This window comes from Mauremys mutica, chromosome 20, assembly GCF_020497125.1.
Source record: "Mauremys mutica isolate MM-2020 ecotype Southern chromosome 20, ASM2049712v1, whole genome shotgun sequence".
In the NCBI taxonomy this organism is placed as follows: Eukaryota; Metazoa; Chordata; order Testudines; family Geoemydidae; genus Mauremys; species Mauremys mutica.
Window position 1 is genome coordinate 25,006,279 of NC_059091.1, and position 24,260 is coordinate 25,030,538.

Sequence of the window (24,260 nt, forward strand, 5' to 3'; positions counted from 1 at the left end):
GCTGCCCAGACCCCAGCCGAGATCAGGGCCCCGTCGCGCCGGGCGCCGCCCAGACCCCGGCCGAGATCAGGGCCCCGTCGCGCCGGGCGCCGCCCGGACCCAGCGAGAGGTGCCCCCGTCGGGGGAGCTCGCAGCCTGAACGCGGGGGGAGGGACCTGAACGCGGGGGGAGGGACCCACCCACCCCCGCTCCCTTTAGCAGACAGGGCGATTCATGCAGCCGGGAGGGACTCGGGGATTCCCCTCCCTTCCCCGGCGGGGCGGAACCCAGGTGTCCGGGCTCCCTCGGCCCCGCTCAGTCAACCAATGAGCCCCTGCGTGGGGCGGGGGTCCCGGCCCGGGGCGGTCCCTGCCCCGGCCCCCGCCGCCGGGGGAGCGGGGCGATGCGGCTCCGCCCCCGCTGCACGTGTCACAAGCGGCGGAGGAGCCGGAGCCGGAGCCGAGCGGAGCCCGGGCTCGGGGCAGGACCCGCGGCCGGTAAGGGACCCGCTGCGCCGGGCGGCTCGGCGCTGGGCGGACGCCCCTTGTCCGCCCCCCGCCCCCGCGGCTGACCCGCCCCCCAGCCGCTCTGCCGGTTACTGTCCCCTCTGCGGGGGGGGGGCCCACGGGCGGGATGTACAGCCCCGAGCACCCTGCTCCCTGGCTGGGGCTCCCGGGAGACAACCAGGGCCGGGGCCTGGTCCCAGATCCTGGGTGTGAACTTGGCCCAAGTCCAGGCCTGGGTGTCCCGCCTCTGCCCTGGCCGCGGCACCTCCCCAGAGGTGGCTGACTTTGGGGGGGGGCAGAGGAGGGGAGTCCCGTGCCGGGGGGGGGCTCAGTGGGGTGGTTGCAGGGTGGCTGCCTGGTGGGCGCAAAGCTGGGGGGGGAGGGACGTGTCTGAGGGACAATGCAGGTGCCCCCCCGGGACTGTGTGCGCCCGTGTTAACACGCACACGCGTGTTCTACGCTTATCCGGCCCTGCGTGTCAGGTCCCGGCCGGGCCGGCGACCCCTCACTGGCGGCAGTGGCGGGCACCTTGCCGGGGTTCGGGGGACGCAGCGGGGTTCAGGGCAGGGCTTATAAACCCTGGCAGAGATGGGGGGGGCGTGATCTCGTGTGACACACACACACACACACACACACACACACACACGCACACACACACACACACACACACGCACACACCCCACCTCTGCCACCGGCCCCGCTAGCGTGTGGTCCCTCAGGCGGGAACTGGGCACCAGACATGGCCTCAGTTTCCCCAGTCGGGGCGGAGGGGCTCTGCTGTCTGGGACGCGCCTGTTCGGCGGGGACCTTATTCAGCTGGGGACCCTGAGTCACACCCACGGGGTGACCCCCTGGGAGCGGCGCTGCCCGGAGCCTCGCCAGGGACCTGGGGCCGCGCCGTCTGTCCCCTGCATTAACGGCCCAGCAGGGGGCGCTCTCCTACAGGCCCCTCCCTGCCCTCGGTCCTGCCCCCCATCCCCCAGGCTCCATCCTGCCCCCCATCCCCCGGGCTCTGTCCTGCCCCCCTGCCCTCCCCGGGCTCTGTCCTGCCCCCCGCCCTCCCCGGGCTCTGCTGGGCCCAGAGCGTGGCTCTGAGCTCTCTCTCCTGGCCCCTCTGGCTGGGGGGGGCTAAGGGCTGGATCAGGGGCTTTTCCATTCGCTGCCTTGGCCTCTGGGGGAGCTGCAGGTGGGCCAATTCCAGCCCCTGTCGGCTGCAACAGGGCAAGAAACCCCCCCGGGGTCTAAGGCAGCGAGTCGGGGCCCCCTTGGGCTGGGGGGTGCGGAAGGGGTTGCCGGGGGGTTGGGCCATAGGCCGGGGGGCCCAGGAGTTGCCCTGGGGGGGCTGGGCCATAGGCCGGGGGGGCCAGGAGTTGCCCTGGGGGGGCTGGGCCATAGGCCGGGGGGGCGCAGAAGGGGTTGCCGGGGGGCTGGGCCATAGGCCGGGGGGCCCAGGAGTTGCCCTGGGGGGGCTGGGCCATAGGCCGGGGGGGCGCAGAAGGGGTTGCCGGGGGGCTGGGCCATAGGCCGGGGGGCCCAGGAGTTGCCCTGGGGGGGCTGGGCCATAGGCCGGGGGGGCGCAGAAGGGGTTGCCGGGGGGGTTGCCACGTGTGTTGCTGGGGCTCGGCCTTTGGGGCGAGGATCCTGGCCGGGGGCGGGGACCTGGAGGGGGGGGGGCTCTGCTTACTTAGGGTTCTGTGCATCGGCTCCCCCCTGCCCCCCCGGTGACGGGCCCCCTGTTCTCAGCAAGGCCTGATGGATGGTCTGAACAGCCCCCCCCCAGCTCCAGGGCTCCCCCCCCCCGCGCCCCTGAGGCTCGGCAGCAGGGTGAAGGCGCCCGCCCCCGGCGGCCCAGGCAGCCGGTTCAGGCTGGGTAACGATGCCGCCCTTCAGCGCTCGCGGGGGCGGCCGAGCTCGGAGCGGGGTGAACGGGGCTCGGGGGCAGGCGGAGCTGCTTCACGAGGGGATCGATGCTGCAGCCCGTCCGGCTCGGCCCCCTTCGTTCGCATCACCCGCTTGGCCTCCCACGCGCCCTCTCGGGGGCCACGGCTCCGGGCTGGCCCCTCGAGCTGGGCCGTGTCCAGGCCACGGCTGGGGCACCCTTGTGCTGCTGGGCTCGCACGGCCACTCCCAGGGGCGGCGTGACCCGCTGCGTCCCCCGGCCCCGGTCCCGGCTGGGCGAAGGGCACCCGTGGGGACAGAGGAGGAGCCGAAGGGAGCACCCAGCTCTGGACAGGACCCGCCCGGGTTGGGAGTCGTGCGATGGGCAGCTGATGGCAGAGATGGCGCTGGGGCATCGGAGGGCAGCGCCCGGTCGCCAGCCAGGTCACGGGCAGAGCCAGGCCGGCCCCGAGCAGCTTGGCACAAGGCTCCTTGCCCCTCCCAGCTCCGTCCCCAGCGCCTTTGCCTACCAGGGAGATTTGCTGTGCCGGGCCCAGCACCTAGCGGCTGGAGCTCTGAGCAGCGCGGGACGGCTGTGAATGGGAGCGGCCGCTGCCCCGGGGCAGGGCAGTGGGAGGCTGGGCACCGGCACCCGTCCGTCCTGGGGCAGCCGGATGTTCTCGCTGTAATTACAGGCCCAGCACACAGGCTGCCTTTGTTGCTTGGGGTTAATGGTCTAATTCTCCTGCCTGGGGGGATGCGGGGGAGGGAGGAGCATCTGCTGCCAGATCTCCCCGTGCTCCCCGGCCGAGGGGCCCTCGATCTGCTCCCCATCGGGGCCTTCGCTTTCCAGGGCAGCGCTCTGGGCATCGGCTCGGCTCCCGGCCCCTGCTGGCTGGGCGCGTCAAGGGAACTAGATGGAAATACGAAAAGAATCGCCCAAGGAAGCCGTGCGTGCGTGTGTGTGTGACGGTGTGTGGGCTGTGCACACGCATGGCTCTGCGTGCATGGGGTGTGTCAGAGTGTGAGTGCACAGCTCGGTGCGCACACCATGTCTCTGCACGTGTGGGTGTGTGTATGTCTCTCTGGGTGTGCGTGTTAGTGCCTGAGTGTGCTGCCTGGCAGCGTGTGCAGGCCGGGCTCTGCATGTGCCCACGGGGGCTGCCGTTACACGTGGGTGCGTTGGGCCATCGCTCACACTCACCCAGCTCCCCAGTCCAGGCTGCAGGGCCCGCTCTGCCAGGGCAGTTTCCTCACCCATCCTGTTCCATCCCCTCAGCACACGAGTTGTGCAAGAGAGTAACGGCCACCACGACAGTTAGAGCAACACCCGGCCGGTCAGGGCTCCCCAGGTCGCACTCCCTGGCTGTCGCACACTTGTGTGCTCCCGCACACTCCTCTCTCACGGACAGCCCTCCCTCCCCCCGCGCTCACACTCACAGGCTGGCACACTCGTGTGCTCCTTGACACACTTGCATTCCCTCGCCCCCTTCCCCCTGTCCCTAGCCCTGCTCACCCCCCGCCTCGCTGACTCACCAGCCCCAAAGCCCGGGGCTGGGACGTGCCTGGATCAGACTCTGGTTCCCCCGGGCGCCCAGTTGGGAGACGATTCCCAGCCAGGTGCCCCCAGCGCGGCAGGAACCTGGCAGCTCACAATGCCTCCCGCGCCACATGAGTCACTGCAGACGCCCGGCTGTGTGTGTGCGTGACTCCGTGTGCGCACGTGTGTGCGTGCGATTGCCTGCACACATCTGGGCACCAGCTCCCCAGCCATCCGGCATCTCCGTCCCCACGGCACCTTGGGTGTCGCTCCAGGGCACAGCTACCGGGCAGCCCCCTCGCGTTCCCCCGGGCGGTTGGGCGTCTCCTGGTGGTGGGGCAGATTCCGGGTTAGGTCATGTTGATTCTAGTCCTACAGTTTGGATTTGTAACTGAAGAGCTGCCAGAGCGTGAGTGTACAGGTGGGGGAGCCCAGGGCTGGGCTGGCAGGGGCTGCAGGTCAGGAGTGAGGGGCACCGACAGAGCTGTGGGGAGCCCAGGGCTGAGCTAGTAGGGGCTGCAAGTCGGGAGTGAGGGGCACCGACAGAGCTGGGGGGAGCCCAGGGCTGGGCTGGCAGGGGCTGCGGGTTGGGAGTGAGGGGCACCGGCAGAGCTGCGGGGAGCCCAGGGCTGGGCTGGCAGGGGCTGCGGGTCGGGAGTGAGGGGCACCGGCAGAGCTGCGGGGAGCCCAGGGCTGGGCTGGCAGGGGCTGCGGGTCAGGAGTGAGGGGCACCGGCAGAGCTTGGGGGAGCCCAGGGCTGGGCTGGCAGGGGCTGCGGGTCGGGAGTGAGGGGCACCGGCAGAGCTTGGGGGAGCCCAGGGCTGGGCTGGCAGGGGCTGCAGGTCAGGAGTGAGGGGCACCGGCAGAGCTGGGGGGAACCCAGGGCTGGACTGGCAGGGGCTGCGGGTCGGGAGTGAGGGGCACCGGCAGAGCTGCGGGGAGCCCAGGGCTGGGCTGGCAGGGGCTGCAGGTCAGGAGTGAGGGGCACCGACAGAGCTGTGGGGAGCCCAGGGCTGAGCTAGTAGGGGCTGCAAGTCGGGAGTGAGGGGCACCGACAGAGCTGGGGGGAGCCCAGGGCTGGGCTGGCAGGGGCTGCGGGTAGGGAGTGAGGGGCACCGGCAGAGCTGCGGGGAGCCCAGGGCTGGGCTGGCAGGGGCTGCGGGTTGGGAGTGAGGGGCACCGGCAGAGCTGCGGGGAGCCCAGGGCTGGGCTGGCAGGGGCTGCGGGTCGGGAGTGAGGGGCACCGGCAGAGCTGCGGGGAGCCCAGGGCTGGGCTGGCAGGGGCTGCGGGTCGGGAGTGAGGGGCACCGGCAGAGCTTGGGGGAGCCCAGGGCTGGGCTGGCAGGGGCTGCGGGTCGGGAGTGAGGGGCACCGGCAGAGCTTGGGGGAGCCCAGGGCTGGGCTGGCAGGGGCTGCAGGTCGGGAGTGAGGGGCACCTGCCTGTCACTGCGAAAGCTTCGCCGTCCCAAGCCCCGTGATCCCCGTGGGCGGGGAGGCCGCTGGCTGTGACTTCTCAGCTAAGTTGCTCCCAAGCCCCTTCCTGCCCCAGAGAAGCCGAGGCCCCGGGGAAGGGCCCTGGACCCGCTTGGAGCGTTCTGCGGAGCCAGCCAGTCGCCCCGAGAGACCTGGGGGAGGCTCTTGTCTGGGCCGAGATGTTTCCTTCCCTGCTATGGAAACCCCGAGCGAGGGCAGGGCCCTGCTGGCAGTGCCAGCTCCCGGCTCTGGCCTGGCCTGCAGCTGCAGAGGGGCCTCGCTGGCGGCCCGGCGGGTCCCTGAGGCTCCGGATGACGGGCCCAGCCAGGTAGGACAGGCCTTTCCCTCCTCGCCTGCCCGTCTCCGAGCCTGGCTGCTGCTGGGACCCAGAGACCCCTGTGATGGGCTGGGATGGCCCAGGTGCCATGGGGAGGGCTCCTGCAGCTGGGGGGAGGTAATTCCCCCCCCCCAGCATTGTGCTTATCTCTGGGAACAGGGGCTGGTGGATGAACAACACAGCTGGGCTCTGCACGTACCCCATGGGGGGCACTGGTTCACTTGCACACTTGTGCAGACACACCCACGTGTGCACACCATGCAAACCCTCAGGCATGCACACTCCCGTGCACACACATGGACAGGTATTCCTGCCACTGGGCTCGCTCACACTCATGGGCTCTCACACGTGTCACACACACGTGTGACACGAGGCTGCTCTCGCAGGGCTGGCTGGGAGCTGAGCAGCATTTCCCTGAGCTGGGGGGGGGGGGGCATTTTTCAGGCAGACCATGATGTGCTGCCCCTGCCTGTGACCCACGTTACCACCTTGGCCTCCCCCCGGTTACGCCGGCAAAGCCCAGCGAGGGACGGTTCGTCCCCCCAGCGCCGCAGTGTCTTGGCTCTCGGCTGCTGCTGGCTTCCCAGGCACAGAGAGACCCCCCCACACCCTGGACCCGCCGCCAGGGCCTGGGGGTGTCTGGCCCAGAGAGCTTGGCCGGGGGGCCCCCACCCCAGCCCCATGCTCAGCACCCACAGAGCCAAGACATTATAGTGATTTGGATATGCAAATCCCCCCCTTTGCAGACTGCGCCGGGAGCCTGGTCCTGCCCCCGGGCCCAGCACCACCCTGCCCCCCCGTCTGCTTAAACCTTGGGTTAAGTTCGTTAACGAGCCACTCGTCAGGCGCTGATCCAGTTTGCGCTGTGGCTGAGTCGCTGCCTGGGCCGGGAACAAGGCCCCCCTGGGTGTGAGAGGCTGGGCCGGCACGACCCCTTCGCTGGGTGCCTCCCGGAGCCTGGCCTGGCCTCGGTCCCGAGCCCTCGGGACCAAAGAGAGCCCCTAAAGCCGCGTGGGCCGGGCACGTGGGGGGGCTGCACCGGGACACCAGGCCGGCTCTTCACAAGCTCCGGTGCTCCCCGGCGTGGGCTGCACAGGGCGGAATCAGGGGAGCCCCCACGTCTGGGAAATACCCCCCTCCCCAGCCCCACATCCGGCAGAGAGCTGAGGGGCTGGCTCCTGGGCCGACCCGCATCCCACTGAAGCTGGGGAGGGGGGGGCTACTGAGCCCTGCCCTGCCTGCACCCCCCCCCCCCCGCCTGTCTCGCCTGCTCCGTTGTGTCTCGGGGCAGGAGCTGTCCTGTGTCTGCCCTGGCCAAAGCCCTCCCCCTGCTGCGCCGGGCGCCTGGGGGGCACGAGCCATCCCAAGTGTTAGGCTGAACCCACAAAAACAACGCGGAGTCCGGTGGCACCAAACAGACTTGTTTGGGCAGAAGCTTTCGTGGGTAAAACTCCTCCCAAGTGCTCCCTTAGGCTTTAGGAGACATCCCTGGCTGCAGAACTTGCAAGGGGGCGCAGGGGCGCTGCCCTTCACTCCTGGCCAGAGCAGGGACAGGGTGACAGAGGCGTTAGCGCCCTTGCCTGGGCCCCGAGTGAGCTCCCCCGCAGCCTCCCTGTGTGATTGGGGGCCAGGCCCAGCTCACCGGGCCTCCCAGCTGCCCAGCGGGGCTAACAGCCAGCCTGGCGCACAGGGCTCGCAGCCCCAGGAAACAGGGGCGGATGGACTGGAAAGGGCAGTTCTGGATTATTACAGCCAGGCCCCTGGCGCAAGGTGCTGCACATATATCTGTGATGAGGAGATGGTCCTGGTATGTTCACAGCACACAGAAAGGAGAGGGAAATCTGCATGTTCAGGATGGGAGGTTGCAGTGTAACACAACTTTATTGCTTTGAATTCAGAACAAGGACATGCAAGAACCCAGGCCAGTGAGAGAGAAAACAGGCTGCTCCCTAGGGAGCCCGGCCCCACGCCCCCCCCCCCCCCCTAGCTGTAGGCGGGCTCTTCCCAGGCTGACTGTATTCTGCAGCCCCATAGCCTGCAAGGAGGGCCAGCAACCCTGCCTCCCCCCACCCCTGCAAAAGGGATAGTGGGCAATTGACGCACGGTCCAGGGGGCACCCTGGGTCTCTGCCCTGGAGAACCTGCAATTGGCTGTGAAAGCAGGATACTGGCACGGGGCGTCTCGATCCTGCCAGGTGCACACAGGTACAGCTGCTAACAGCACACCGGTGCCAGGGCACCAGGGAATCACCCCACAGCCCGAGCCTCTCCCATTGGGGGGTTCCCCTTCTCTCCTGCCCCAGGGATCCCCTGGTGTCGCTGCATCCCTGACAACACCCCCTCCCCCCGCCGGGCGCCTGGCCAGTCTGTCATTGCCTCCAAGGGAGAATTTGCCTCTGTATTTCCTGTGAGGCTCCTCTCCCCATCTGACAGCTGGGCAGTGGGGGGGGGGGTGCTCCCCCACTACTCCTGGCCGGGGGAAGGTTGGCCCCTGGAGGAGAGGGGGCCCTGGGAGGGGAAGGGCAGGGTCACTGGAGAAAGGGGGATGCTGGTGTTCTGGGGGGGTCCTGGGGGGTGCTGAGGGGTCCTCCCCAGAGCCGCCGGGGTTTTGCATACTCCCCCAGCTATGCAAATCATGGAGCGAGGCCGTTTGTATAGATTTGGGTAATTGAAGTCGGTGGCATTCCGGGGGGGGGGGGGCACTGGAGCATGTCGGGGGGGTGGGGAGGGGGGCAGACCAGGAATGTTGGGTGCAGGCGACTGGGTGCTGGGGACCCTAGTGCGGCAGGGGAACCTGAGTGGCAGGTGAAGAGGGGGCAGGGATTTCTGGGGGCCAGAGTGTGTCTGGGGGGTTGGCGGGAGCTGGAGAGTATGGGGCCCCAGGAGGGGGTCGGGGGGTGCTGGAAGGGGTCCAGTGGGTGCAGGAGGGGTCAGTAGGGTCAGAGGTGCTGGGGTAGCGGGGGCCAGGGGGTCTCTGGGGGGACAGGGGGTGCAGGAGGAGTTGGGGGTGTTGGGGGGACAGGGGGTGCAGGAGGGGTCAGTGGGGTCAGAGGTGCTGGGGTAGCGGGGGCCAGGGGGTCTCTGGGGGGCCAGGGGGTCTCGGGGGGGACAGGGGGAGCAGGAGGGGACGGGGGTGTTGGGGGGGACAGGGGGTGCTGGGGGGGTCAGTAGGGTCAGAGGTGCTGGGGTAGTGGGGGCCAGGGGGTCTCTGGGGGGACAGGGGGTGCAGGAGGAGTTGGGGGTGTTGGGGGGACAGGGGGTGCAGGAGGGGTCAGTGGGGTCAGAGGTGCTGGGGTAGCGGGGGCCAGGGGGTCTCTGGGGGGACAGGGGGTGCAGGAGGAGTTGGGGGTGTTGGGGGGACAGGGGGTGCAGGAGGGGTCAGTGGGGTCAGAGGTGCTCGGGTAGCGGGGGTCAGGGGGTCCTGGGGGGGTTGGGGTGCTGGGGTCCCTGGGGGGTAGGGGGTGCTGGAAGGGGGTTGGGGGTGCAGGAGGGTTGGGGGGGGTGGGGGGTCGGGGTCTGGGGTCTCTGGGGGGACAGGGGTTGCTGGAAGGGGGTGCAGGAGGTGTCCGGGGGTTTGGGGGGTGCTGGGGTCTCTGGGGGGTCGGGGGGTGCTGGAAGGGGGCCAGGGGGGTCGGGGGGTGCTGGAAGGGGGTGCAGAAGGTGTCGGGGGGGTCGGAGGGTGCTGGAAGGGGGCCAGGGGGGTCGGGGGGTGCTGGAAGGGGGTGCAGAAGGTGTCGGGGGGGTCGGGGGTGCTGGAAGGGGGCCAGGGGGGTCGGGGGGTGCTGGAAGGGGGTGCAGAAGGTGTCGGGGGGGTCGGGGGGTGCTGGAAGGGGGTCAGGGGGTGTCCGGGGGGTCGGGGGGTGCTGGGGCCTCTGGGGGGACAGGGGGTGCTGGAAAGGGGTCTGGGGGGACGGGGGGTGCTGGAAGGGAGTCGGGGGGTGCTGGAAGGGGGTGCAGGAGGTGTCGGGAGGGTCGGGGTGCTGGGGTCGCTGGAAGGGGGCTGCTGGGGTCCTTGGGGCGCAGCCCGGCGGGATCCTGGGCCGATCCCGCCCCCCACTGATTTTGGCAGCCCCGCCCGCCTGCCCGCCGGCCGAGAGGCCGCGCCCCGCGGGGCCGGGGCCGGGGCCGGGGCCGGGCAGGGTTCGCCCCGCTGCGCACTCGGGCCCGGGACGGAGCTGGGCGCGGAGCCGGGTCCCGGGGGGCCGGGGCCGGGGCCGGGGCCGGGGCCGGGCCAGGCTCCTCCCGCCGGGGGCGCAGCCACAGCCCGCTGGAACCGAGGTGACGAATCGCTCCGGCTGCGCCCTGGCCACGTCCCCGCCTCGCGGCCGGCGGGAGGGACCCGGAGCCGGGGCAGGAGCCGGGGCAGGAGCGCGGCGCCCCAGCGGGAGTAGCCGGGAGAGCGCGGCGGGGAGCGGCCGGAGCCAGGCGCGCTCCGGGGCCGGGGGCCGCGCTGGGGTGAGCGGGGCGCGCTGCCGGGGGGCTGTCGGTGGGGACACGGGGCCCCGAGCCGGGGGGCTGGCTGGCTCCGTAGGGCGGGGAATGGGGCAGGGTCGCTCCGGGCCGGGGGGCTGGCTGGCTCCGTGGGGCGGGGAATGGGGCAGGGACACCCTAGGCTGGGGGGCTGGCTGGCTCCGTGGGGCGGGGAATGGGGCAGGGACGCTCCGGGCCGGGGGGCTGGCTGGCTCCGTGGGGCGGGGAATGGGGCAGGGACGCCCTAGGCTGGGGGGCTGGCTGGCTCCGTGGGGCGGGGAATGGGGCAGGGACGCTCCGGGCTGGGGGGCTGGCTGGCTCCGTGGGGCGGGGAATGGGGCAGGGACGCCCCGGGCCGGGGGGCTGGCTGGCTCCGTGGGGCGGGGAATGGGGCAGGGACACCCTAGGCTGGGGGGCTGGCTGGCTCCGTGGGGCGGGGAATGGGGCAGGGACGCCCCGGGCCGGGGGGCTGGCTGGCTCCGTGGGGCGCGGAATGGGGCAGGGACACCCCGAGCCGGGGGGCTGGCTGGCTCCGTGGGGCGGGGAATGGGGCAGGGACGCCCCGGGCCGGGGGGCTGGCTGGCTCCGTGGGGCGGGGAATGGGGCAGGGACGCCCCGGGCCGGGGGGCTGGCTGGCTCCGTGGGGCGGGGAATGGGGCAGGGACGCCCCGGGCCGGGGGGCTGGCTGGCTCCGTGGGGCGGGCAATGGGGCAGGGACGCCCCGGGCTGTGGGGCTGGCTGGCTCCGTGGGGCGGGGAATGGGGCAGGGACGCCCTAGGCTGGGGGGCTGGCTGGCTCCGTGGGGCAGGGAATGGGGCAGGGATGCTCTAGGCTGGGGGGCTGGCTGGCTCCGTGGGGCGGGGAATGGGGCAGGGACGCCCACGGCAGGGGGGCTGGCTGGCTCCGTGGGGCGGGGAATGGGGCAGGGACGCTCCGGGCTGGGGGGCTGGCTGGCTCCGTGGGGCGGGGAATGGGGCAGGGTCGCCCCGAGCCGGGGGGCTGGCTGGCTCCGTGGGGCAGGGAATGGGGCAGGGACACTCCGGGCCGGGGGGCTGGCTGGCTCCGTGGGGCGGGGAATGGGGCAGGGACACCCCGAGCCGGGGGGCTGGCTGGCTCCGTGGGGCGGGGAATGGGGCAGGGACGCCCCGGGCCGGGGGGCTGGCTGGCTCCGTGGGGCGGGGAATGGGGCAGGGACGCCCCGGGCGGGGGGGCTGGCTGGCTCCGTGGGGCGGGGAATGGGGCAGGGACGCCCCGGGCTGTGGGGCTGGCTGGCTCCGTGGGGCGGGGAATGGGGCAGGGACGCCCAAGGCTGGGGGGCTGGCTGGCTCCGTGGGGCGGGGAATGGGGCAGGGACGCCCCGGGCTGGGGGGCTGGCTGGCTCCGTGGGGCAGGGAATGGGGCAGGGATGCCCTAGGCTGGGGGGCTGGCTGGCTCCGTGGGGCGGGGAATGGGGCAGGGACGCCCGAGCCTGGGGGGCTGGCTGGCTCCGTGGGGCGGGGAATGGGGCAGGGACGCTCCGGGCTGGGGGGCTGGCTGGCTCCGTGGGGCGGGGAATGGGGCAGGGTCGCCCCGAGCCGGGGGGCTGGCTGGCTCCGTGGGGCGGGGAATGGGGCAGGGACACTCCGGGCCGGGGGGCTGGCTGGCTCCGTGGGGCTGTCGGAGGGGACACGGGGCCCCGGGCCGGGGGGCTGGCTCCGTGGGGCAGGGAATGGGGCAGGGACACCCTAGGCTGGGGGGTGGCTGGCTCCGTGGGGCCGGGAATTGGGCAGGGACAAACCCGGCCGGGGGGCTGGCTGGCTCCGTGGGGCGGGGAATGGGGCAGGGACACTCCGGGCCGGGGGGCTGGCTGGCTCCGTGGGGCTGTCAGAGGGGACACGGGGCCCCGGGCCGGGGGGCTGGCTCCGTGGGGCAGGGAATGGGGCAGGGACACCCTAGGCTGGGGGGCTGGCTGGCTCCGTGGGGCGGGGAATGGGGCAGGGACGCCCCGGGCCGGGGGGCTGGCTGGCTCCGTGGGGCGGGGAATGGGGCAGGGATGCCCCGAGCCGGGGGGCTGGCTGGCTCCGTGGGGTGGGGAATGGGGCAGGGACGCCCCGAGCCGGGGGGCTGGCTGGCTCCGTGGGGTGGGGAATGGGGCAGGGACGCCCCGGGCCGGGGGGCTGGTTGGCTCCGTGGGGCGGGGAATGGGGCAGGGACGCCCCGGGCCGGGGGGCTGGCTGGCTCCGTGGGGTGGGGAATGGGGCAGGGACGCCCCGGGCCGGGGGGCTGGTTGGCTCCGTGGGGCGGGGAATGGGGCAGGGACGCCCCGGGCCGGGGGGCTGGCTGGCTCCGTGGGGCAGGGAATGGGGTGAGGGCCTTCCCCCCCCAGCAAGGCCTGGAGAATCGTAGCCCAAAGCTGTACCCGTCTGGCCATTGGCTGGGGGCTGTGTGAAGCGAGTTTGCTGGGTCTCAGCGTGCGGTGCCCCTGGTGCCCCCCCCCCCGTGGCCATTCCTGCAGCGGGGGGGGGAGGCGGGGGACTGAACGCCCGAGTGTGTCTCCGGGCTGGGGCTGGGGCTGGGGCCTGCAGGCAGAACTGCCCCCTCACCAGTGTCAAATCCAAGTCAGGGACCTGCTGCCTCCTGCCCGTGACCATGGGCTCTGCCCATGCAGCCTGGGTCACCTGTAACCTCCTGGGGCGAACCCCCCCCCCCCCCCGCGCACACGCCAGGTTTTCCCAGACCCACAGGGCTCATCGGCCTTAGTGCAGGTCAGGGGGCTGCCAACATCCCCCCCTTCCCCGTGGGGCAGGGTTGTGGGGAGGCTGAGAACACAGGTGAGTCTCTCCTGGTCCTGCACCTAGGCTCCCCCTCCACCCAGTGCCCCCTCCTGTTCTCCGCCCAACCCACTTCCTGCCCCCTAGCAGAGCCCTCTGGGGCCTGGGGAAGGAGCTGGAACCACGGGCCAGTCCCTGGGCTCCCACTGGGCTCCTTCCCCAGGACCCCCCGGGCTGCCCTGGCAGAGCTCCCCCCAGGGCACTGGGGGCCGGCCTGGGGAGCCCCTCTCCGTGGGGGCCTCTCATGCAGAGGGAATGGCTGGGCTGGTGCCTGATCGCGGGGGGCACTGGCAGAGAGGAATGCAAGACCTGGACTGGCTCAGGGGAGAGGGGACCATGGTGACAGTGAGTCTATGGCAGAGACGGGAAAAGAACCCAGGAGTCCTGGCTCCCAGCCCCCCCCCCCCCCCGCCCCCCAGCCTCCCTCCTTCGTGGTTTCGCTTTAGTACAGGGCATTGAAAAGTGCAGCTATTATTACCTGGTTCAGGATTTCGTTCTGAGTCAGCTCTGTCCTGTGGTAGACCAGGCCATGCAACCCCCCCGCCCCCCCCGGCAGTGCCAGGAGCTGTATCCTGCAGCGTGGGGGAGAAGCGCTTCGCAGCATCTGCTGCAGCCCAGACTCAGACTGATGGTAACTGTTGATAGTGGGGGGGGGGTTCTGGTTCTGTGCTGCGGGGTTCAGGGCCTCTGGCCCCCCCATTGCGCCGGGTGTGGCTGAGCCCGAGGAGCTAAAGGGGAAGGGGGTAAAGAGACCAGAGTTTCTGGGTCCCACCCGCCAGCTGAGAGCCACTGGGCTGCCGAGGAGGAGGAGAGTCTTGCGGGAGGAGAACACCCAGCTGGAGCGGCGGGACATGAGCCCAGGTGGGATGTGGGGGTGTCCTCTCGCACCGCGGAGCCAGCTTCCGTGCAGTGCTGGGGAGGAGCCGGTGGTCGTGGCACACGGAGGTGTCAGTGACCTAGGGGAGGACAGGAGAGAGGTCCTGGAGGCCTTTTGGCAAAGGAGGAGCCTCCACAGGCAGGATGGGCTCCACCTAAACCAAACCGGAACCAGGTGGGTGGCCTAGACAATCAGAAAGGTTGTGGAGGAGTTTTTAAAGGAAGCTGGGGAAAGCCGACAGGCGCAGAGCAGCACATGGCTCAGACAGAGCCATCCCTTAGGGGAGGATCCTCTAGTTCCTAGTAATGAGGAGCAGGTAGGAGGAGAAGAGAAACAGTCAAACGAAAACCAGCCCCATTCAGTTACATCCGTGAAGGCAGACACCAAAATATTGACACATTTTATAGAAGCTCGTGTACAAGTGCTAGAACTCTAGACAGAGGCCTCACAGACTCTCGGTGGAACACTGATAATCAGTGGGACATGGGAAGTCCAAGTACAAATAGGAATGACAGAGCAGGCTCCATGTCTAGCTGGCAGCCGGTATCAAGTGGAGTGCCCCAGGGGTCGGTCCTGGGGCTGGTTTTGTTCAATATCTTCATTAATGATCTAGAGGATGGGATGATTTGCACCCTTAGCAAGTTTGCAGATGACACTAAGCTGGGGGGGAGAGGTAGATACGCTGGAGGGTAGGGATAGGATACAGAGGGGCCTAGACAAATTAGAGGATTGGGCCAAAAGAGACCTGATGAGGTTCAACAAGGACAAGTGCAGGATCCTGCACTTAGGACAGAAGAATCCCATGCACCACTACAGACTAGGGACCGAATGGCTCGGCAGCATTTCTGCAGAGAAGGACCTAGGGGTTACGGTGGAAGAAAAGCTGAATATGAGTCAACAGTGTGCCCTTGTTGCCAAGAAGGCTAATGGCATTTTGGGTCGTATAAGTAGGGGCATTGCCAGCAGATCGAGGGACATGATCATTCCCCTCTATTCAGCACTGGTGAGGCCTCATTTGGAGTACTGTGTCCAGTTTTGGGCCCCGCACCACAAGAAGGATGTGGAAAAATTGGAAAGAGTCCAGCGAAGGGCAACAAAAATGCTTAGGGGGCTGGAGCACATGACTTACGAGGAGAGGCTGAGGGAACTGGGATTGTTTAGTCTGCAGAAGAGAAGAATGAGGGGGGATTTGATAGCTGCTTTCAACTACCTGAAAGGGGGTTCCAAAGAGGATGGATCTAGACTGTTCTCAGTGGTACCAGATGACAGAACAAGGAGCAATGGTCTCAAGTTGCAGTGGGGGAGGTTTAGGTTGGATATTAGGAAATGCTATTTCACTCAGAGGGTGGTGAAGCACTGGAATGGGTTACCTAGGGAGGTGGTGGAATCTCCTTCCTTAGAGGTTTTTAAGGTCAGGCTTGACGAAGCCCTGGCTGGGATGATTTAGTTGGGTTTGGTCCTGCTTTGAGCAGGGGGTTGGACTAGACACCTCCTGAGGACCCTTCCAACCCTGAGATTCTATGATTCTATGTGTGGCTCTGTGTGAGAGTGAAAGCATAGAGTGAAATATAGTAAAAATCTGAAATGACTCTAACGGGCCCAGAGAACCTGTCTGGATAGAAATTCCCTGCTTGAATAAGAAGAGTCTAGCAGTAGGGATGTGCAGCCGACCGCCTGACCCGGATGGTGACGGTGATTGTGAAATGCCAGGGAGAGAAGAGAGGCTACAGAAACAGAAAAGGGATTTCAACTATCCCCACATGGACTGGGAACGTCACCTCAGGATGGGAGGCAGAGAGAACATTTCTAGACCCCATTAATGACGGCTTCTTGGAGCAGCTCGTCCTGGAACCCGCGGGGGGAGAGGCAATTCTTGATTTAGGCCTAAGTGGTGCACAGGATCTGGTCCAAGAGGTGAACGTAGCTGAACTGCTCGGTAACAGCAACCAGGATGTAATTAAATTTAACATCCTTGCGGGGCGGAAATACCAAAAAACCCACCGCAGTAGCATTTGTCTTCAAAAAGGGGAACTACACAAAAATGAAGAATCCAGTTAAAGGGGAATTAAAAGGAACAGTCACTGAGTGAAATGCCTGCAAGCTGCATGGACACGTCTTAAAATCATTATAATAGAGGCGCAAACGAGAGAGAGAGAGAGAGAGAGAGAGAGAGCAAATAAAGAAGTAGTCGGGACCAAATAGATGCCACCAGGGCTAAACAACAGCGTAGAAGAGGCAGTTAGAGGCAGAGAGGGATCCTTCAACAATTGGAAGTCAGATCCTCCCGAGGAAAATAGAAAGGAGCATGAGCTCAGGCGAGTCAGCAAGTGTCATCAGGCCAACAAAGAATTTGAAGAGCAGCGAACAAAAGACACAGAAACCGACAGCAATTTTTAAAAGTACATTAGCAGCAGGAAGCTGCCAAACAGCCAGTGTGGCCACTGGGTGCTGGAGGTGCTAAAGGAGCTCCTGAGGAAGCCAGGCCTTTGCAGAGAAGCGACATGAATTATTTGATGGGTCTTCACTGCAGAGGGTGTGAGGGAGACTCAGACGTTGGAGCCATTCGGTTTAGGTGACGGATCTGAGGAACTGTCCCCGACTGAGGTGTCAGTAGAGGAGGTTTTGAAACAACTTGATACATTAAATAGTAATAAGTCAGCAGGACCAGAAGGAACATACGAACGGCCAGACTGGGTCAGACCCAGGGTCCGTCCAGCCCAGTGTCCTGTCTGCCGACCGCGGCCAGTGCCAGGTGCCCCCAGGGGGAATGAACAGAACAGGGAATCACCAAGTGACCCCTCCCCTGTCGCCCATTCCCAGCTGCTGGCAAACAGAGGCATCAGCCCTGCCCAGCGTGGCTAATAGCCATCGATGGACCTGTCCTCCAGGAATCTGTCTAGCTCCCTTTTGAACCCCGTTATAGCACTGGCCCAAAGTATCACCCTGATGGCGTGAGCTCATTCACCTGCACATCTACCAATGTGATGTGTGCCAGCAATGCCCCTCTGCCATGTGCATTGGCCAAACCGGACAGTCTCTACGCAAAAGAATAAACAGACACAAATCTGACATCAGGAATCATAACAGTCAAACACCAGTGGGAGACACTTCAACCTCTCTGGCCACTCAGTGACAGGCCTGAAGGTGGCAATTTTGCAACAGAAAAGCTTCAGAAACAGACTCCAGCGAGAAACTGCTGAACTTGAATTGATTTGCAAATTAGATACAATTAACTCTGGCTTGATAGAGACTGGGAATGGCTGAGTCATGACACTACTTGAATCTTTTTCCATATGATAAGGATCCTTACACCTCTTGTCAGCTGTCTGTGATTGAGCATCTTGATTATCACCACAAACGTTTTTTTCCTGCTAACCAGTCATCTTGGAGCTGGTCTGGCATCTTCTCTGTGTGCATATAAACACTCCTCTTATCTGTTCCCTTCTATGCATTTCTTTGGGCATAAGCTTTGGTGGGCGGCAGCCCACTTCATCGGGTGCCTGGAGTGGAACATACAGTAGCAGGTATCGCTACACAGCACACGAACAGATGGGAGTTGCCTTGCCAAGTGGGGGGTCCGTGCTAACGAGGTGGATGTGACCCATTTCCAACAGTTGACAAAAAGGGGTGAATATCAACAGAGGGAAATGACTTTTTGCCGTGCTAGTGAGGCCAGTTCTAGCATGGAATTGAATTGCACCATAAAGGAATTTTCCCTCTGGTGACTGGGACTGTTCCGCTTGGAACAGGGAGAACGAAGGGGGGATCTGACTGAGGTCTATGAAATCATGTCTGGGGTGGAGAAAGTGAAGAAGGACGTCTTGTTTGCCCCGGCTCATAACCCCAAATGAAATGAACGGGCAGCAGGTTTCACACAGACAAAGGGAAGTGTTTCTTCACCCAGCGCACCGGCAGCCTGTGGAACTCGCTGCCAGGGGATGTTGTGAAGGCCAAAAGTATCACTGGGTTCAAACCAACGTGTTAACGACGTTCCTGGAGGACAGGTCCGTCAGCGGCTTTTAGCCAGGCTGGGCAGGAACGCGACCCCACGCTCGGGGGTCCCCAGCCTGTTTGCCAGGAGCCGGGACCAGACAGCAGGGGCTGGATCGCTCGATAACGCCCTGTTCTGGTCATTCCCTCTGGGGCACCTGGCACCAGCTCTGCTCAGAGACAGGACGCTGGGCTAGATGGACCCTGGCTCTGACCCAGTCTGGCCGGGGGCGGGGCGGACTGACCCGGGAATGGGGCTGGTGACTGGGGCTGGCTGCATGGGGGAGGGGAGAGCAGGTGAGAGTTACCTGAGCCTGTAACCTGAGCCAGGAGGGGGGTGGGGCCAGGTGGCACCTTTGCCCGGGCAGCTGGGCAAAGGGAGGGCAGGAGCTGGGGGAGGGGGAGAGAGCCGTCTGGAGGGGTTTTGCTTTCAGTTCTGGGCTGGCTGGGAAGAGGCAGGAACCCCAGGCTGGGGTCTAAGCTCCCCCCCCCCCGAGGGACCTGGCTGGGGGTCCTGGTTGTACCCACAAGCCCTGCTGGGGGCTGTTCCTGTCGGCTAATAACCCGTCGGTGTCACTGCCTGGCTGAGAGTCCCGGGGAACCGCAGGAAGTGGGGGGTGCGGGGCCCCGACTCCCCCCCACTCCGTGAGTCTGACCATGGGCTCTGCCCAGACCCCCGCCGAGATCTGGGCCCCATTGTGCCGGGTGCTGCCCACACCCTCTGCCCTCAAGAGCTCACAGTCGAAGTAGATGGGGGGAGGGGAAGAGGGGCAGGGACCTGCCCAAGGTCAGTGGCGGAGCTGGGACTAGAACCCAGGTGTCCTGACTCCCAGCCCATCCCCCGTCCCCTGCCTGCTGCGCACTGGACGAGGGCGGAAAGGCTCCTCCCGTCACTGGGTCACCAGCCCAGCTCTGGTGCTGGTTGACCCCAGCTGAGAACCTGGCCCCTTACGGGAAGGGAGCAGCGGGGCGTGCGACCAGCCGAGCGTCACTGTGACACGGGGGGGTGCACAGCTCCCCCATCGCCCCCCCTGCCCACTCGTGCATGGCTGCTGCAGCTGCCTGGGGCTGGCGGGAGGCAGGGCCCAGTGTACGGAGCGCAGAGCTGGCTGCCAGATGTGCACTGGACGGGGAGTCCCTGCTGGGGGGAAGGGACCCGCGCTGGGACAGGAAGCTCCGGTAGCAAAGGCAAACAGGCGTCCCGCGGGGGCGATGGGACTGTCGTTCCGGTCCCAGCTGAGGGCCGCCTGCGAGAAGACGCACCGTGGCCGGGGGTGGAGAACGGTGCCTGGTCCCTTGTGAGCCGGCCACAGGAGAACCAGGAGCCGTGGGGGTGAGACGAAGGGGGAATGCACTGGATGTGGGGGAAGGAAACTCATGCTACCCAGTGGGCTGTTAACCTGCGGGACTCGCCTCCGCAGGGTGAGGTTCCTTGGGCGAGGGACTCGTGAGTTTAGACAGGTGAAGTGTCCCTGTGCCTCCTTTCCCCGGCTGGCGCCCAGCTGGCAGTGCAGGACGGACGGACGAGGGAGGTGGAAGAGATGGACGGATACAATGGATGGGGAGGAGGAGGCATACAGGGGGGCCGGCGGGATGGAGGAGGACAGCCAGGGGGGGTGAGTCTCTCCCCCGTTCTTGCTCTCGCTGCTCCGTCCATTGTCTCAGAGCCGCTTTCCCCCCCCACCCGAGTCAGCTCTGACCCTTTCTCTGCCTGTGCCCTCAGGTGCACCCGCCCCCAGTGACGATGCCATGGCCTGCGCCCCGTGACGCCGAGCTCCGGGCGGCCATGGGGAGCATCTACAAGGATTACTTCAACCCGCAGAAGATCCGGGAGCACTACAACTACACCAAGGAGCTGACGGAGAAGCGGCAGAGCCCGGGGCGTGACGCCGTCTCCATCGCCATCGTCATCCTGTGCTGTCTCATCGTGCTGGAGAACCTGCTGGTGCTGGTCTCCGTCTACCGCAACAAGAAGTTCCACTCGGCCATGTTCATCTTCATCGGCAACTTGGCCTTCTCCGACCTGCTGGCCGGCTTGGCCTTCATGGCCAACGTCCTGCTCTCGGGCCAGCACACCTTCAGCCTGACGCCGGTGCAGTGGTTCGTGCGGGAGGGCACGGCCTTTGCCACGCTGGCAGCCTCGGTCCTCAGCCTGCTGGCCATCGCCATCGAGCGGCACGTGGCCATCACCAAGGTGAAGGTGTACAGCAGCGACAAGAACTGCCGCATGGTGCTGCTGATCGGGGCCTGCTGGGTGATCTCGGTGGCCATCGGGGGGCTGCCCATCATGGGCTGGAACTGCATGGGCCGCCTGGAGGACTGCTCCACCGTCCTGCCCCTCTACTCCAAGCGCTACATCCTCTTCGTCGTCACCGTCTTCACCGCCATCCTGCTCTCCATCGTGCTGCTGTACGGCCACATCTACTGCATCGTCCGCTCCAGCCACGCCGAGATCGCCAGCGTGCAGACCCTGGCCCTGCTCAAGACGGTCACCATCGTCCTGGGGGCCTTCATCATCTGCTGGCTGCCGGCCTTCATCATCCTCCTGCTGGACACCTCGTGCGCCATCAAGGCCTGCCCCGTCCTCTACAAGGCGGACTATTTCTTCGGCTTCGCCGCCCTCAACTCGGCCATCAACCCCGTGATCTACACGCTGCGCAGCAAGGACATGCGGAAGGAGTTCCTGCGGGTGCTGTGCTGCTGGGGCGTGGCGGGACGCGGCAAGCCGGCCGAGCGCTGCATGGTGCCCCTCCGCAGCTCCAGCTCCCTGGAGCGCTGCACCCAGAAGCAAGACCTGCCCACCTCGCCCATCCTGCGGGAGTGCACCACCTCGGTGTGAGTGCCGCAGGGACAGCGGGCGCTGATTGGTACGAAGGGACCCGGCCCGGAGCCGGCTCTCCCGCCGGCAGCAGGAGGCTGCCGAGGGCGTCTCTGCCGGGGCAAGGAGGGCGGGGACTCTCCAGTTACTGACAGTCTGGTTTGCGTGATCCCGTCTTCCCGAGCGCCACCCACTCCTGCCGGGATCCTGCCTGCTCCCAGCACGGCCTCACCCAACCCCCACGCCCACGCCCACCCGGCGCGCGCCCAGGGGCTGGGTGGCGGCTGCCTGGCTCCATGCACGCTGGCCCAGGGGCCGTTCCGGCGGACGCCCTGCCCTGCTGGGAGCTCAGCCCCGCCCTGCTCTGCCTGCGGGGGAACTGCCAGCTGCCCTGCTGGGATGGAGGGGGCTGGCAGCGAGGGGCTTGCTGCACCAGGCCCGGCCCAGGGGGCGCGGAGGGGATCTGGGCAGTCAGCACCAAGCCCCCACTGCATCTATTTTCCCTCACCAGCTGGTAGCGTCCGGGCACCAGAGCCCCCGCATGGCACCCGGCCCCGGCTCAGTGCAGCGAGCAGGCGCTGTCGGGGGCAGGATGAACTGGGGGCTGCGCAGGGAATGGGGCAAGAACCCTCCAGGGGCCCACGCCTGCTTAGAGCGAGTGTGTCTGTGCGGTGCAGTGGGGGGGGGGGGCTGGCTGGCTGTACGGTGCACTGTGTGTGTGTGTGTGTCTGGCTGTGCGGTGCGGTGCACTGTGTGTGTGTCTGTGCAGTGTGTGTGTCTGGCTGTGCGGTGCGGTGCACTGTGTGTGTGTCTGGCTGTGCGGTGCAGTTGGGGTGTGTGGCTGTGCGGTGCACTGTGGGTGTGTAGGCAGAGTGTGTGTGTCTGTGCAGTGTGTGTGTCTGGCTGTGCGGTGCGGTTGGGGTGTGTGGCTGTGCGGTGCACTGTGGGTGTGTAGGCAGAGTGTGTGTGTCTGTGCAGTGTGTGTGTCTGGCTGTGCGGTGCGGTGCACTGTGTGTGTGTCTGTGCAGTGTGTGTGTCTGGCTGTGCGGTGCAGTTGGGGTGTGTGGCTGTGCGGTGCACTGTGGGTGTGTAGGCAGAGTGTGTGTGTCTGTGCAGTGTGTGTGTCTGGCGGTGCGGTGCGGTGCACTGTGTGTGTGTCTGGCTGTGCGGTGCAGTTGGGGTGTGTGCCTGTGCGGTGCACTGTGGGTGTGTAGGCAGAGTGTGTGTGTCTGTGCAGTGTGTGTGTCTGGCTGTGCAGTGCGGTTGGGGTGTGTGGCTGTGCGGTGCACTGTGGGTGTGTAGGCAGAGTGTGTGTGTCTGTGCAGTGTGTGTGTCTGGCTGTGCGGTGCGGTGCACTGTGTGTGTGTCTGGCTGTGCGGTGCAGTTGGGGTGTGTGCCTGTGCGGTGCACTGTGGGTGTGTAGGCAGAGTGTGTGTGTCTGTGCAGTGTGTGTGTCTGGCTGTGCGGTGCGGTTGGGGTGTGTGGCTGTGCGGTGTGTGTGTCTGGCTGTGCGGTGCACTGTGTGTGTGTCTGGCTGTGCGGTGCAGTTGGGGGGGGGTGTGTGTCTGTGCAGTGTGTGTGTCTGGCTGTGCGGTGCGGTTGGGGTGTGTTGCTCTCACCCGCCCCCCGCTAGGCCTGGCCCAGGACAGGTCTCTGCTCCGCCTGGCCCAGGGGCACAGGCCTTTGCCGGCTCAGGGGCTTCGCTGGTGCCCTTGGCGGGGCGGAGGGGGGGCGGAGGGGGGGCGCTGGGAGAATGAGTCACAGCCCGATGTGCAGCAGCGTGTCTGTGCGGCCTGGGGGGGTGGTTTTGTGAATGGGAGTGGAAGGTGGGCGTGGGAACGGCAGCCCTACCCAGCACGGGGGGGGGGGGCAGGGGGGGTGTTAAGGTTTTGTTTTAAAATAACCCGTTGCCCCTGCCCCATCCCAGCACAGCCTGTGCCCCAGCCCCCTCCAGGCGTGGTGCCGGGAGGGACCTGGTCAGCGTGGGGGGGGGCAGCCCCATGTCCCGGCGTGTGCCCACCGGGTCCCCAGGCCCTGGGCTGCTGGGCCCATCTAGGGCGACCAGATGGCCCAATTTTATAGGTACAGTCCCAATATTTGGGGCTTTCTCTTATCACAGAATCTCAGGGGTGGGAGGGACCTCGGGAGGTGTCTAGTCCCACCCCCTGCCCAGAGCAGGACGAAGCCCCTGACAGAATTTTACCCCAGGTCCCTAAATGGCCCCCTCAGGGATTGAGCTCCCGACCCTGGGTTTAGCCAGTCAGTGCTCAGAGCACCGAGCTCCCCCACCCCCCCATAGAGCCTTATATAGGCTCCTGTTACCCCCCCACCCGCTGCCCTGGTTTTTCACACTCGCTGTCTGCTCAGCCTAGGCCCGGCCCCCAGGGCCGCTGGAACCGTTTGTGCAGTGGGGGGGCTGAGAGCCGGGGAGGTATCGAAACCACTGCAAGCCCCCCCCCCATTCCAGCACCTCTGTCTGTTCGCTTCTCCGGCCTCGGGGTGCTGCAGCCGCGGGGGCCCAGTGTCACGTGAGCACATTGGCAGGAGCTGGGGCCGCCCGCCCGGCACGGGGTCGAGACCTGGTTCTTTAGTGCACACGCAGCACAGTCGCTGTGGGGGGTGGGGAGGAGACACCCCATCCCTGGGAAACACTACAGGAGCCTCCAGGTCTGGGCTGCGAGAGCCACCTCTGTACATGTGGCCCATGGCGCCGATTGGATTAAAAGGTTGTTTCTGTAGCGGCCGCTTGTCGTGTGATTCCTCCTCCCGCCCCGGCCGTGTCACAGCCCCCGCTGCCCCCTTCCCCCCCGCGCCCGCTGCCCCCTCTGCCCCTGCTGCCCTCCTGCCGCCAGCCCAGCCCACACGCGCTGTGGGGCCCGGTGCACCTCGGGGCGCGGGGCACGTTCACGGGGATCAAGGAGAGATGTCGCATCGTAGAACCAGGACCCAAGGGGAGGGACAGTCCCGGGGGGTGGGGGGCCTGGGGCAGACGGTCGGAGGAGGGATTGGTTCTGGGGGCAGCAGGGTGTTGGGGGGAGTCCATGGTATTGGGGGGGCATGTCCCTGGGGGGGATAGGGCAGGTCCCGCGGGTGAGTGGGAGGTTGGTTGGGGGGCTGCGCAGGGGGATTGGGGAACCTGTGGTCAGGCCGTTTCCCCTCCCAATTTGATTCAGTGCTGACAGATGCTGTTCTGGTTGCCACTGAAACCAAGCTCCCAACCCCCCAGGCTGTTGCCGCCGTAAGAACCAGGTAACAGGCGCTGCTGCAGCGAGCTGGGGGGGACAGGCTGGGCCCCAAATCCCCTCATATCAGGAGCCAGGGCTGGGCTGGCAGGGGCTGCGGGTCGGGAGTGAGGGGCACTGGGAGAGGTGGGGGGGGCAGGGCTGGGCTAGCAGGGGTTGTGGGTCGGGAGTGAGGGGCACTGGCAGCGCTGGGTGGGGGCAGGGCTGGGCTAGCAGGGGTTGTGGGTCGGGAGTGAGGGGCACCGGCAGCGCTGCTGGGGGCAGATCAGGGCTGGGCTGGCAGGGTCTGCGGGTCGGGAGTGAGGGGCACCGGCAGCGCTGGGGGGGGCAGGGCTGGGCTG

At 66.9% G+C, this 24,260-nt stretch overlaps 1 protein-coding gene across 3 annotated transcripts; it reads left to right on the top strand.

Moving 5' to 3' along the window:
* The first annotated feature begins 352 nt into the window (after window positions 1–352).
* S1PR2 (sphingosine-1-phosphate receptor 2) lies at window positions 353–21,460 on the top strand. Of its 3 annotated transcripts, none has more exons than XM_044995647.1 (2): window positions 353–476; window positions 19,583–21,460. In XM_044995647.1, the coding sequence occupies exon 2, from the start codon at window positions 19,604–19,606 to the stop codon at window positions 20,696–20,698; it is 1,095 nt and encodes a 364-aa protein (XP_044851582.1). In that variant the 5' UTR covers window positions 353–476; window positions 19,583–19,603; the 3' UTR covers window positions 20,699–21,460. The 3 variants fall into 3 exon arrangements, with proteins under 3 accessions (XP_044851582.1, XP_044851581.1, XP_044851583.1); XM_044995646.1 differs by lacking the exon at window positions 353–476 and adding an exon at window positions 9,919–10,167; XM_044995648.1 differs by lacking the exon at window positions 353–476 and adding an exon at window positions 9,947–9,990.
* The last annotated feature ends 2,800 nt before the right edge of the window (window positions 21,461–24,260 follow it).